This window comes from Eleutherodactylus coqui, chromosome 1, assembly GCF_035609145.1.
Source record: "Eleutherodactylus coqui strain aEleCoq1 chromosome 1, aEleCoq1.hap1, whole genome shotgun sequence".
NCBI lineage: Eukaryota > Metazoa > Chordata > Amphibia > Anura > Eleutherodactylidae > Eleutherodactylus > Eleutherodactylus coqui.
This window is the reverse complement of record NC_089837.1, coordinates 112,019,049-112,033,497: the sequence shown is the minus strand read 5'-3', so window position 1 is coordinate 112,033,497 and position 14,449 is coordinate 112,019,049. Positions and strand designations below refer to the sequence as shown.

Genomic DNA, 14,449 nt, shown 5'->3' with positions numbered 1-14,449 from the left:
AGGTCCATTTAGATTTTGCCTTTGCACTACTTTCCCCCTATTTATGTCGATAGAAAAAAAAAGCCATCTTGAGCTACCCATGCAGTAGATGCCACGCTAGGGGTATTTCCTAGAACTGTTACTTTGCTGAAACCTTGGTCAAGAGTCATGTGTGGCCCAATGGGGGAAGATGTGTTCGTGTTTAAACAATGTTGGAAAATGCACCAAAATTTTGCTAATTTCTGATACCCAGTGTGCCAAAAATAATCCATTCCTCTCTGCTTGGCAAAGGGACCCGGCTTACTGAAAAGGGACCGTGGTGTAGGCCAAGATCACACATTGGTTACTGTTGTTCAGCTCTGTCTTCAGAGCTAAACAAAAGAAAAACCTAACATGCTGGATCCACATGGTATCCAACGGAACCCATTGACTAGAATAGGGTCTGTCTGACTTATGGCATGCGGGGAGAAATTTTCCCAAACAAAATAATGTAAAAGATTAACAGAAACCTCTAGAAGAGATTAAAGGGGTTTCTGTTTCCAATTTATAAAAAAAAAGAAAGAAAAGGAAAAGGTTGCACATTTTTTAAAAAAAAGAAAAGATCCTATACTCTTCCATCTTGGGTCCCCGAACTTCCAGCACTCCACTTAGTCTGTTCATGGGATGTCAAGTTGCAGCTGGTCACAGACCTCAATGGTTGCCTGCGGAGCTCTGTGATTGGCTATAGCAGCCTGTGACATCCCATCAACAGGCTGTCTACAGACTCTAAACAGCGCCGTTGGAGAAAACATATGGGGCACTGGAATTGCAGGGACCCAAGATGGGCGGGTATAGAAATGTAATTTTTTACCATGGGCAACCTATTTAAAATAAAAAAACTTGAAAACCCAATTTAACAACCTTGGTGACCTCTGCTGTATATCCCGGCCCCCATGTGAATTCCCAGTGGATATAAGGCATTTTCACATCAAAACATCCTTCATCCCTTCGGGGATGAAAAGATCTGCTGTCAGCCGCGGTGGAGGATGGCAGAGTTTCTCACATTATGTTCAATGGAAGACCTCACACCGCATCTTTTACTCCTGACCTGCGGTATGATGCTGCTGGCCCCATTAAAAACAATGGGCGGTGCGATGTGAGGGCACACAGGAAGACAGAACATGCCATGCAGGAAAACATCACTTGTGTGTATGACCCCATTCAAAAGAATGGGATCCGTATTTGTGCAAGATTTGGGTGTTTGGCAACACACAAATCTCGCGTGATTTTTTTCGCCCGTGTGAAGGCGGCCTCAGACAACAAAAACACAAAGTGACAGAATGTAGCAAGCAGAGGACACTTCTTGTTTTGTTCTTTGCTTCACAGACTCAATGTAATTAGTTTTACAATGTTGCTTTAATATTTTATCTCATGGGAGGAGGAAAACTTCATAGGAGTAACCCAAAATTATCATAGCATGACAAGACAGATGTGCTATTCAGATCTCTGTGATTAGAAGTCGGAATAACTAATGCACAGAAGCAGCCAAATTGGTTAGCATAGAATGACTCAATGACCTATATCTGCAGGGGATTTTTTAGAACCCGGCTGTAAAGGAAAACCAGGTGAGGGAGAGTCAGACACAGGGTGCCACGAGTAAGGACATTATGTACTACTTGTTGTAATGGGCTATAACCTCAAGAACCAGGGGGCTGCTGGCATATTGATTATTATCTGGAGGATAGCTCATCAATAATATTTGCCTGGAAAACTCCTTTAAACTTGGCCAAACAAAGGCTTTGGATTCCAACTTTTCTATGTTGGATTACCTTCTACTTGTCCAGGTTATATTCGCAATGCTCGGACTTAGAGGGGTTGTCTGAGCTTGTTTCATCTGATGACCTATCTTTGGGATAGTTTCATCAGTAATTGATAGACGGGGTTCACCACTTGGGACCCCTTCCATTGGCTGATCGTCCAGCAGAGCAGGCGAATGCCATCATCATTAGCAGGGGAGGAAGTGCAGGAGCCGGCTTCCCTCCCACTGAAATCAGTAAGAGGGCTGTGCTACTGCTGCACTATTTGCTCCTGTCCTGGGCAGGAAGTGCAGCATAAGCACAGCTCTCCTACTGGTTTCAATGGGAGTAATGTTGGCGCTTACACTTCCTCCCCTGTCCACTGAGGACAACATACTGCCTGCTGCACTGGACAGCGGGCTGGATGATCGCCTGAGTGGTGACCCCATCCATCAACTACTGAAATGAGCTGACAACCCCTTTAAAAGGAGCTGTCTGGTTACTGAGCAACATGCGCCCTATAGCTCTGCCAAAATAGCAAAAGGACTACTTACCCCGTCCTCTGCCGCCGCGATCCAGTGCTGCAGCTCCACCATCCTCCCCAACGGAGGCTCTGAATGCTGATGTGAACATCACCTACAATAGCTGTGGGTAACCATTTCCCCATAACATGCATGATCAATGGGTGGCGTATTTCCCAGCTGAAGATGCCATTTCCCATACCATTTACCCTGACATCTGGTGTACATGGGCTGCGGGTGCACGCCGAGACTCTTCCGTGCTTGGACAGCTGTAGACCAAGTATGTGCATATTGCCAGTGTAAATAAAACACCTCAGAAATCCAATAGGACATCCTTTATTAACAAAGAAAGATTTCAAGATTTTACAGTTTATTTACAAGTAAGGTGCTGAGATTATTTTCTGGCCCCTACTACTTAAGACGAGACTCCAACCCTGCAGTAAGTCCAGCCATCAATACGATGTTACATGATATACCGTGACGCTCGTGTATCCATACATCGCCACTGCTGCCGTATAAGTCATAGTTTACTTAATATTGCGCACAATTCGGCGACAGTGGTTTGTCTTCATCTCGGCGAGCGCTTGTTCCAGTTCCTGGATGATATGGACCAATGTGGCAGGGTCTGTCTGTAATACGCTGGTCTCTAGTTCGTCGTTCTCCTTCAGATGTAGTTTCATGGTGACGGTGGGCTTTATCTGGTGCCTCAGGCTTCTGCTGGCCAGCTACATGGGAGCGGATATGACATGTGTTAGACCTCATTCAACCTACACACCAGGATTCTTCCAATACATGCAGGAGCATAATACTGCCCTCTAGTGGTCTTTTATAGCTATTAACGTGTGCTACAAGTAACATCAAAATGTTTAGCAGTGTAAAAACGTTGCACCGGGAATAGGACATCAGCGACCGATTTTATACACAGCCGGAAAAGAGAGGTCTTGCCCTATCTTTTGCTAAAATATGCTGGAGGCTCCCAAAAGCTTCTACGGGAGCTGAAAAAAAGGGAGGGGGAAGTGGTTTAGCTGCGTTTAACGCTGTGAAAGGATTGCAGCTGGCTCTATTTAACTATTAGAAGACATTCCAAGGATTTATGCCGTCTGAGGGATTACCGCGCCGCAGCGTATATTTTCGCTAATACGCCACAGCTGACCGTGTAAATGGATGAGAAAACGCGGCTGAAGCTCGGGACTTAAATCACGACTATTCTTCATTCATGTGATTTTCGACGGTGATTCGGCCAGCGTGAAAATGCATTGCTTGTGTGAATGAGACCTTAGAGTGCAGAATGCTATGAATGCCCGGTCTAACAGTATTCAGAAGGAAGCGTTCACTGCTGACTGATGGCCACCAATGTATTGTAGGTAGGTGAGTGGTTGGTCATCAGTTCTTGCAATGCTCCTCTATTTGGCACTTTGGCTGCCTGCATGTTGAGGGAGGTGTTGTGTTCCCCTGCCCTTCTATCTTGTATTAGTACATTGGTAAGTATATGGCAGTTTTCCGTGATTTTTCTTAATTTTCCTTTTTTTGTGACCTTTTTACCAATGTATTGTGCAAAAAGAGCGCAAGAAGTGCAGGAATAACTGGACTCATTAGCCCGAACCAGCTGTTTATATTCTAATCAGGTAGTATAGATTTTTTTGTATCTTATGGCATAATAGCTATAATACACTATCCTACCAAAAGTAGTTGGACATCTGAGCAAGAATCTAAAGTAGTATTTATTTACATATGTTAACCCTAAGTGGGGTCTCTTTGGCCTTAATGACATCGGATACCCTCTGCGGCATATTTTCTACTAACATCTAATACACTTCATTTGGCATTTCCCTCCATTTATCCTGCAAACGTCTGGCAAGTTCTCTCAAAAGAAAATGGACGCAGTTCATATTTTTTCCCCAGAGATGTTTAGTAGGGTTCAAGTTGGGCCAATTCAATCATGGAACACCCATAGCTTCAAACCAAAGTAAAACAGCATTGGATTTGTGACAATTTGTGTCTTGATGGAAGTATTTCTGACCACTCTCAGAGTATTACCACATTGTCAGCAGCACATTATTTTCTAGAATGTCAAGATACTCCTGTGTTCATGGTTCTTGCCACCCACTACAACCAACGGACAGAGACCATGCCACGTAAACCATCCCCAGACCATACAGGAACCTCCTTCCTACTTACCTGTTGGCACAACACACTCAGGTAAAAGGTTTTCCCTAGTAATTACCCTCCCCACCCAGGTACACCCATCTGATCTGAAGATAGAGTAGCATGATTTGTCACTTCACAGGCCTCGTGTGGTGCATAATGTTAAGGCAGCAGAATGCAGTCCTAAGCTCTCACTCATGACCTGAAGGTTGTGGGTTCAATCCCCACATGTTTCAGGTAGCCGGCTCAAGGTTGAATGAGCCTTCCTAGTTCGGTAAAACGAGTAGCAAGCTTACTGAAAGTGCTGCGGAATAAGTTGGCGCTACACGAATAACAAGTCCCTTCCCTTCATAGAACATTTATTGCTCAACTATCTAACGATGACGCCCCTTGCTCAATAGTAGACGGGCTGATGCATGGCTTGTATTGGCCCATCTACAGCATAATCTGTATATACAATATTGTACCGTTCCTATCACAAACTATGGCTGACATATCCAAGAGTCTGAATCTTATATAGCATGGTACAGGACACGTGACATGCTAATAAAACAAGATCCAGTCTACTGATACGGGTGTCCAAATACTTTTGGTAGGATAGCGTATTCTTGTATTGGCATATTTTAGTAACAGATCTGTTTTAGCCCCTTCAAAATAAGTAACGTAGATCGATCGACCGACTTGAAATTTGGCATGCGCATTCTTTAGGTCCTAAAAAGGAAAAGGCGATTACCATAAGTGCAAAAGTGTTGGCACCCCTGTGTAATGTACCTAATCTAATTCTCTAACTTTCCGATGTTCTACAAACATGAAATTTGGCACACCCAATCTTTAGGTCCTAAAGAAGAAAAGTAACGGGGTCACAACTCGATTATTCAATGCCAATTGCAAAAGTAAGTGCACCCCTATGTAATACAACTTCCCGATGTCGTAGAAGTGTGAAATTTGGCGCGAGTATTCATTAGGTCCTAAGTGAGGAGAGTGGGAGAGGGAAGGGTGGTACATTCTGCAGAGGGACATCAGTACATGCTGCCTGAAGAGAGTCTAACACTCCTCTATGTGTTTACATATTTTATTCCTCGGTTACTCTAAAGTTACCAAGACTGCATAAAATTTTACGTCAGAGAGACATGTCAAAAGTTTTGATCAGTGGAGGTCCTACTGCTGCAGTGGCATCAAAGTGTTGCACCCCTTCTGCCTGTCTTTGTTGATTGCCAGCTCATCTCAGCAATTGAAGACGGACTCAGAGGCCTATAGAAATCTTCTATGTGTCCGCCTACAACTGCTGGCAGAAGCCAAAAAACAGAGAAGGAGTCGAAGGGACACAGAGCTTGGGTGCAGCCCCCTCGATCTAGCGATCAGCAAGGGACGTAACAGCAGGACCTCCACTGATCAAAGCTTGATATGTCTCTCTGACATGTCAAAAGTTTGGAAAAAGTGCTTTTACTCCAAGTTGTAATGGTTATTTAACAATTGCTGTAGAGCATTATGACCAGAAATCACTTGTGTGATGAAGCTCTCATAGCTTATAAATACTCAAAAATTGGCCTTGGTGACAGGGTTTTGTTCCCTTCGCTTCATACATTTGATGACCAGTTGAACATTGGGTGTGACAGCCCTGCTGTGGTCACTAGCAAGGTCTTCTGATTACTATGGTAGTTGGGGGACAGGCAGTTGCCTATGTACTTGCTGGAGAGACATGGAGGGCACAATGTATGCTACTAGAGGTGAGCGTGTGCTGCTGGCCCCTAACTGGCTAAGAGTCCCCAACTGTAAAACTTACTGACCAGTTTTACATTATAACTGAGTCTAGAAAACACGCCAGTAGATTTTATGTACCTGGACATCCAGCCGCCACTCAAGGTTATGGTATTGAGGAAGATTGGGTTCAAGTTCACTAAGAATCTGACGAATCTCTTTCCGATTTTCCAAATACAACTGCAGAAGGACTTTATTCAACTCTTCAGGAAATCCCAAAACAAGCACGGAGTCTTGGAAATCAATGTCGGAGATCTGTGTGTAAGAAGAATAGTTCCATGAAGACCACCGCACAAAGGCTGAGAACAGACTGATAGGACGGCACTCACCATAAGCTTGGAGCTCTCTGTTAGTAGATACGTCAGCCCTTCTACAGCCTCCTGGATAGTTGTACTGCTCACCTCCAGCTTCCCTGGCAAGAGACAATGAGAGTGACACTTCACACCTGCCTTCTAAAAGGCGATTAATAGCGATCCCCAAGACAATCCTCTACAAAGTGATGGCATCTGTCATAGGTTATCCTACAGCTAAACTACTGTGTACAATGACACCTATTAAATCCCTAACAGAGGTCTGAAACAAAGCCGGACGAAGATAATGAATAAGTGGTGGTGGCCCTCTCAACTAGTCAACATCCCCGCGAAGGATCGAGCAAGCCTCCACAGAACTCCAAAGAAAAAATTACCCTTTCAAGAGCGTCACTTGTACTAACTAGTATTCTGGGTGCCTTCTCTTCACCCTCTGGTTGGCGATGGGGGTTACCTTAATTTACTAAGACCCCCTGTTATTACAAATCAGTCATTTCATGTCCCAAGGAATATAATAAATGATCCTCTGTACAAAACGTGGTTATCGGCTCAACAAAGGAGTGTTCTGCCTCACCAAATGTTACTTCTTGCATAATGAAACATTATACATATTCTCTACCAGTTCCTCTTGCCTCTGAGAACACTATGCAGTGATTAGTGCCTGATAAAGTGCACCAGGGAAGGACACTAGTGGTGACAGGGGCATGGGTGCCCAAGCCTCACTGATGCACGTGGGGTGTGAAGACAAGGCCATCTGGTCGGATCCCACTGTAGAGCTACTGTGGCACTAATTCCTAAGACCAGGTTACAGCTGGCTGTGATAGAAAGGTCTGGGCACACATTACATTGTGGCTTGCTGAGTATAGGGCTACGAAGCTGGAGCCTGTCAAAGTACTAATGCATACATCATCTAGATCAGCATTTCTCTACTCCAGTCCTCAGGGACCCCAACAGGTCATGTTGTCAGGATATCTTATAGTATGAACCCCTGTGGTAATGTCTGAGGACTGACAATAATTACATCACATGTGCAACACTGAGGAAATCCTGAAAACATGACCTGTTGGGGTCCCTGAGGACTGGAGTTGGGAAATACTGATGTAGATGGCTGGGTGTGTGCGCACCGCTTACAGAGCAAGACATGGCACCAAGATGCACTATGGGAGGAAGGCAAGCTGGTAGAGGCGGTGGTGCTCTGGGCAATGTTCTTCTTGGAAAGGCTGGGTCCTCACATGCATATGGATGTTACTGATGTATCACACCTACCTGAATATTGTTATAGACCAAGCACACCCTTATGACAACGGATTCCCCAATTGCAGTGGTCTCTTTCAGCAGGACAATATGCCCTACCATGCTACAAAAATTGTTCAGGAATGGCTGGAGGAACAAAGTGTTGACTGCTTCATATTCGCAAGATCTTAACTCTACCGAGCACCTATGGCATGTACTGGAAAAAGATGTCTGAATCATGGAGGCCGTACCTCACAACTTGCAGGACTTAAAGGACCTGCAGCTAATGCCAGAAACCACAGGTCACCTTCAGAGTCCACGTCTCCACAAGTCACAGCCGTTTTGGCAACACTTGGAAACGTAAGGCCGGCAGCATTAGGCAGTGTGCTAGGTCCTCTCCGAGCCGTTACTTGGACATCTGCACAGTTCTAGCAGATAATACTAGTGTGTGTCCAGCACAGTACATGTGACTACAGGCTCAGACTGCAGAGTAAGGCCAATGTCCATGAGCGAATCTGATTTGCAGGTCACCAGCGCAGAAGATCCGCAAATCAAGCCGCCCATAGGAATACATGGGCATTTGCAAATGCATTAAAGCATGCGGATTTGTTCTGCGAACATTTTGGCTCGAAAAACAAATCAAAGCATGCTCCATTTTGGGTCCCGTACGGACAGCTTCCATTGAAACCAATAGAAGCTGTCTGATCCACGGCCCTTCCCCAGCTGACACTACGGACAGACTGCGGATACTGCAGGAATTAAAAAAAAAAAAAAAGTATAGCGCGTGAATGTGGCGCGCTGGCCATTGCTTCCGCACACATCCGCAGTGAAGAAGAAAGAAGATCCGTCTGGGACGCCGGAGACCCGCACCGGATCCCGACAGGTAATTATGTGTCCTCAGCTACGAGCAGGGTGGGATTCCACTGCAGGCTCCTGCATGGGGAATCTGACCCAGCCGTGGACATGAGGCCTTAGGATGTAATCCCCTTTGACACAGAACGGGACGCTACACAATCTAGTTCTGACACTTACTTGCAGCCCCTTCATAGACTTTGGGATTTGATCCTTTTCGTAGAAATTCTACTGCAATCCGACCAAACTCTCCAACAACTGCAAAGATAAAGAGGAACACAAGTCAGGCTGGTGTCACGCAAAGTTATGACGGAGTCCCACATGGAGCGCTGAAAACCATGGGAAACCATGGAGTTCAACAAGACAAAAGGAGACCAGAGGCGCAAACTTTGGTCCCCATTTGACCCGGTCTCCATTTCTGTCAACTGTGCTACTCTGTCCTTCATAACCGATGTTCGGACCTTTGGTCTCCATTTGCCTCATTGCGGTAACTCAACTGCCAGCCGGGACAGAAGGGCTCAGAGTAGAAGTTACGTGCCGTCTGAATATAACCTAAGGCCAACTTCACACTGGTGAACATGATATGGGTCGTGAATCCCCCCATCACGCTCCCCACCATGTGAATTCCCTGCAGATACAAGGTGTCTTCATGTGAAAACAGCCTCACATCACTGCGGGGAAGAAGCAATCCTCCGCCACGTCTGTCAGTCGCGGCGGATGATCGCAGAATTTCTCCCATAGTTTTCAATGGGGAGACCTCGCGATGCTGCCGCCGGTCTCACTGACAACAATGGGCGGTGCGATGCAAGAGCATGAAGGGAGATAGGACCTGCTGCGATTTGTTTCCTGCATTGCATCGTAGTGCCATGAAGGAAAACATTGCTCACGTGTATGACCCCATTCAAAGGAGCGGGGTTCATATTTGTGTCTCCACAATTTTGACCCCCATGTCCAGGCAGCCTCAGCCCTTCCAGGACTATAGGAGAGCACCTGGGAACATGTATACAAGACACACACCTACAGCAGGCTGGCTGTTAGACAATGCCAGGCACTCACTAAAAACACAACACCTTTCTGGTGTAGTTCCTGTTCAGTTCCATTGGGGGTGCAACTGTTCAGGGACACACCAAAATTACAACCAGGTGTATGAACAGTCTGGCATTGTTAGGTCGAACCCAACAGGTAAACCTGTCTATACATCTTACAGCACCGCCTGCATGTAATTACATAACGGGGCTCTCCAGGACCTCCACTACTGATCACCGGTCCTCACAATCTGCTCAGTATCCCCAGGATCGCCATCAGTGCAGCCAGCGCTGGAAGTGGACAGCGCCACCAGTATTGCAGTGGTCCAGGTTGGCACTGCAGGCACAGATCACACTGAATTCAGAGCAGAAGACCCCCACTGATTATCTATTGATGATCGATCGGTTACTAACAGTAAAAGTACAAGGACACCTTTAACCCTTTCCAATCTAACTTCCCCACCACCCGGCTATTATTTATTTTGGGCTAGAAAGTGCATTGCAGATTCCTGGGGATTATTATCCATCACGATGATTCTATTAGCAATTTTTTGAAAATGTGAACAAATCCAGTGTCAGCTGCAGCTATAGTGACCCCCTCAGCGGCCCCCGTGGTTATAGTGTCCCCCCTCAGCGGCCCCCGTAGTTATGGTGACCCCCCTCAGCGGCCCCCGTAGTTATGGTGACCCCCCTCAGCGGCCCCCGTAGTTATGGTGACCCCCCTCAGCGGCCCCCGTAGTTATGGTCACCCCCCTCAGCGGCCCCCGTAGTTATGGTGTACCCCCTCAGCGGCCCCCGTAGTTATGGTGTACCCCCTCAGCGGCCCCCGTAGTTATGGTGTACCCCCTCAGCGGCCCCCGTAGTTATGGTGTACCCCCTCAGCGGCCCCCGTAGTTATGGTGTACCCCCTCAGCGGCCCCCGTAGTTATGGTGTACCCCCTCAGCGGCCCCCGTAGTTATGGTGTACCCCCTCAGCGGCCCCCGTAGTTATGGTGACCCCCCCTCAGCGGCCCCCGTAGTTATGGTGACCCCCCCTCAGCGGCCCCCGTAGTTATGGTGACCCCCCTCAGCGGCCCCCGTAGTTATGGTGTCCCCCCTCAGCGGCCCCCGTAGTTATGGTGACCCCCCTCAGCGGCCCCCGTAGTTATGGTGACCCCCCTCAGCGGCCCCCGTAGTTATGGTGACCCCCCTCAGCGGCCCCCGTAGTTATGGTGACCCCCCTCAGCGGCCCCCGTAGTTATGGTGACCCCCCTCAGCGGCCCCCGTAGTTATGGTGACCCCCCTCAGCGGCCCCCGTAGTTATGGTGATCCCCCCTCAGCGGCCCCCGTAGTTATGGTGATCCCCCCTCAGCGGCCCCCGTAGTTATGGTGATCCCCCCTCAGCGGCCCCCGTAGTTATGGTGATCCCCCCTCAGCGGCCCCCGTAGTTATGGTGATCCCCCCTCAGCGGCCCCCGTAGTTATGGTGATCCCCCCTCAGCGGCCCCCGTAGTTATGGTGATCCCCCCTCAGCGGCCCCCGTAGTTATGGTGATCCCCCCTCAGCGGCCCCCGTAGTTATAGTGATCCCCCCTCAGCGGCCCCCGTAGTTATAGTGATCCCCCCTCAGCGGCCCCCGTAGTTATAGTGATCCCCCCTCAGCGGCCCCCGTAGTTATAGTGATCCCCCCTCAGCGGCCCCCGTAGTTATAGTGATCCCCCCTCAGCGGCCCCCGTAGTTATAGTGATCCCCCCTCAGCGGCCCCCGTAGTTATAGTGATCCCCCCTCAGCGGCCCCCGTAGTTATAGTGATCCCCCCTCAGCGGCCCCCGTAGTTATAGTGATCCCCCCTCAGCGGCCCCCGTAGTTATAGTGATCCCCCCTCAGCGGCCCCCGTAGTTATAGTGATCCCCCCTCAGCGGCCCCCGTAGTTATAGTGACCCCCCCTCAGCGGCCCCCGTAGTTATAGTGACCCCCCTCAGCGGCCCCCGTAGTTATAGTGACCCCCCTCAGCGGCCCCCGTAGTTATAGTGACCCCCCTCAGCGGCCCCCGTAGTTATAGTGACCCCCCTCAGCGGCCCCCGTAGTTATAGTGACCCCCCTCAGCGGCCCCCGTAGTTATAGTGACCCCCCTCAGCGGCCCCCGTAGTTATAGTGACCCCCCTCAGCGGCCCCCGTAGTTATAGTGACCCCCTCAGCGGCCCCCGTAGTTATAGTGACCCCCTCAGCGGCCCCCGTAGTTATAGTGACCCCCTCAGCGGCCCCCGTAGTTATAGTGACCCCCTCAGCGGCCCCCGTAGTTATAGTGACCCCCTCAGCGGCCCCCGTAGTTATAGTGACCCCCTCAGCGGCCCCCGTAGTTATAGTGTCCCCCTCAGCGGCCCCCGTAGTTATAGTGACCCCCTCAGCGGCCCCCGTAGTTATAGTGTCCCCCCTCAGCGGCCCCCGTAGTTATAGTGACCCCCTCAGCGGCCCCCGTAGTTATAGTGACCCCCTCAGCGGCCCCCGTAGTTATAGTGTCCCCCTCAGCGGCCCCCGTAGTTATAGTGACCCCCTCAGCGGCCCCCCGTAGTTATAGTGTCCCCCTCAGCGGCCCCCCGTAGTTATAGTGTCCCCCTCAGCGGCCCCCCGTAGTTATAGTGTCCCCCTCAGCGGCCCCCCGTAGTTATAGTGTCCCCCTCAGCGGCCCCCCGTAGTTATAGTGTCCCCCTCAGCGGCCCCCCGTAGTTATAGTGTCCCCCTCAGCGGCCCCCCGTAGTTATAGTGTCCCCCTCAGCGGCCCCCCGTAGTTATAGTGTCCCCCTCAGCGGCCCCCGTAGTTATAGTGTCCCCCTCAGCGGCCCCCGTAGTTATAGTGTCCCCCTCAGCGGCCCCCGTAGTTATAGTGTCCCCCTCAGCGGCCCCCGTAGTTATAGTGTCCCCCTCAGCGGCCCCCGTAGTTATAGTGACCCCCTCAGCGGCCCCCGTAGTTATAGTGTCCCCCTCAGCCGCCCCCGTAGTTATAGCGAACCCTCTGTCCGGCAGTAACCCCACACCAGGTATTTCAGTCACTCCGCAGCTCCAGTGTGGCAGCGGCTGTAATCTCCCCTGGCATGTGCGCCGTGTACACTGGGGGAAGTCTGTGATGACATCAATGGCGGCTGGCCTGGAGCTGCGAAGTGACTGAGATACCTGATGGTGGGCGCTCACTGCTGACCATTAATGTGGCCAGTAGAACACACAGCAGCACCGGCCCTTGGCTGTAATTAGTGGCTGCGTGGCAACCTGTTGGCTACGCAGAGGCCCCACCACATGAATGGGACACGCTCTGCCAGTGCTTCACCTCCTATTATCCTCAGCACTAGATGAAGGGGGGCAGGACAGTGCTCCTCAGCATGTGGGGGCACCCAAGTCTCTGTTGGCATAGCAACATTGCTCTCTGGTTGATGCCCGAGTCACAGATGACATCAGAGATGCGGATACAACCTCTCCCGGGTCACGTGACTCACCCGCGCCCTCCACCTGGGTGAGGATCTGCAGATGTGCGCGGTGCTCGTCACTCAGCACCAGTAACATGACGCCGGCCCCTCAATGTACAGCCGCTACACCGCCAGCCCTGCCCATCACGTGACGGCTCTGCCGTGTGCACCCACACAAACCCTCCGGCAGGAAACAGCACTCACTCTTCATTGATTCCGGTTACAGTGCGGCAATATCGCCATCTAGTGGTAGCTTTGTATAATGCACGGAAATGTCACTCATGAGCAGAGCACAGCAGGTCGCAGGGTGTGAGGTTACACAGTGAACTGGTAAGGTTGGGAGTCATTGACCCCCACGGCCAGTGCTGCTTTATTTACAGTGAATGACCACTTTAGTGAACACGTTTGCTGTAGATCGCTTTGGCTGTGATCACATCATTGCATTGCAATTAATGAGAACCGCTGTGCAAATCCGTTGCTTTTCCGTAACCAATAGAGAATTTGAAAAAGCATTTTCCGCTACGGATTTTTTAAAATCTCATTCACTTAGAAGTTGCAAAATTTCAGCATGCAGCCCATAACAATTCAGTTTTCCGTGTGAATCAACATTGGAATGGGAAAATCCGAGTGATCTCAGCAAGTTTGTAGGAAGACTGGGCCATCAGTGCTGGACTAGCCAAGGCCAGGATTCAAAAACTGCCAACGTTCTGGGCTTTCATAGACTCACAGAATGGTAGAGTTGGAAGGGACCTCCAGGGTCATCGGGCCCAACCCCCTGCTCAGTGCAGGATTCACTAAATCATCCCAGACGGATATTTGTCCAGCCTTTGTTTGAACACTTCCATTGAAGGAGAACTCACCACCTCCCGTGGTAACCTGTTCCACTCATTGATCAACCTCACTATCAATACTCTTGTGTAATAGTGTGGAGAGTATACCAAGAATGGTGACATCAACAAAGAACGTGCAGCAAAAGGGAATCCAGTAGATGTAAATACTTTAGCAAAAAGGGGTCAGAGGAGGATGTCAGGAATTGTTCTGATAAGCAGGCAGTGCGCATGCTTGCTTCACAATGTATTTGCGCATGAACAAGGCTGGATGAAATACACTTGCACGCGTCTGCACATAGTACTGTACTTTTTGCGTATGCAGCTGTTCAGAACCTGTCAGTATCGCCATCTGATTTGTGACAGCTATAAGAGTATATCCTGTCCGCACGGGCCAATATTACGGCAGAACAAGTTCAGTTCTGAAGGTAAAAGGAGACCCAATGCTCTACTAGACGGGTGTTTCTAATAAAGTGGCCATGCAGTAAATGTAGCCATTAAAGGGGTTGTCCCGCGCCGAAACGTTTTTTGTTTTTTTTCAATAGCCCCCCCCCCCCCCCGTTCGGCGCGAGACAAACCCGATGCAGGCATA

General features: G+C 49.4%; 1 protein-coding gene across 1 annotated transcript; it reads right to left on the bottom strand.

Moving 5' to 3' along the window:
* Positions 1–2,595: 2,595 nt before the first annotated feature.
* COMMD2 (COMM domain containing 2) lies at positions 2,596–13,198 on the bottom strand. The gene is made up of 5 exons (XM_066599107.1): positions 13,061–13,198; positions 8,752–8,829; positions 6,508–6,590; positions 6,260–6,433; positions 2,596–3,000 (listed from the first exon to the last, which is right to left on the bottom strand). The coding sequence occupies exons 1-5, from the start codon at positions 13,125–13,127 to the stop codon at positions 2,803–2,805; spliced, it is 600 nt and encodes a 199-aa protein (XP_066455204.1). The 5' UTR covers positions 13,128–13,198; the 3' UTR covers positions 2,596–2,802.
* Positions 13,199–14,449: the final 1,251 nt, after the last annotated feature.

Coding starts and splice junctions, on each gene's coding strand:
- COMMD2 (XM_066599107.1), bottom strand. CDS start 13,127: ATGTTACTGGTGCTGAGTGACGAGCACCGCGCACATCTGCAGATCCTC. Junction 6,591..8,751: donor AGTCTATGAAGGGGCTGCAA/GTAAGTGTCAGA, acceptor GTCTCTTGCCAG/GGAAGCTGGAGGTGAGCAGT. Junction 6,434..6,507: donor CAGAGAGCTCCAAGCTTATG/GTGAGTGCCGTC, acceptor TCTTACACACAG/ATCTCCGACATTGATTTCCA.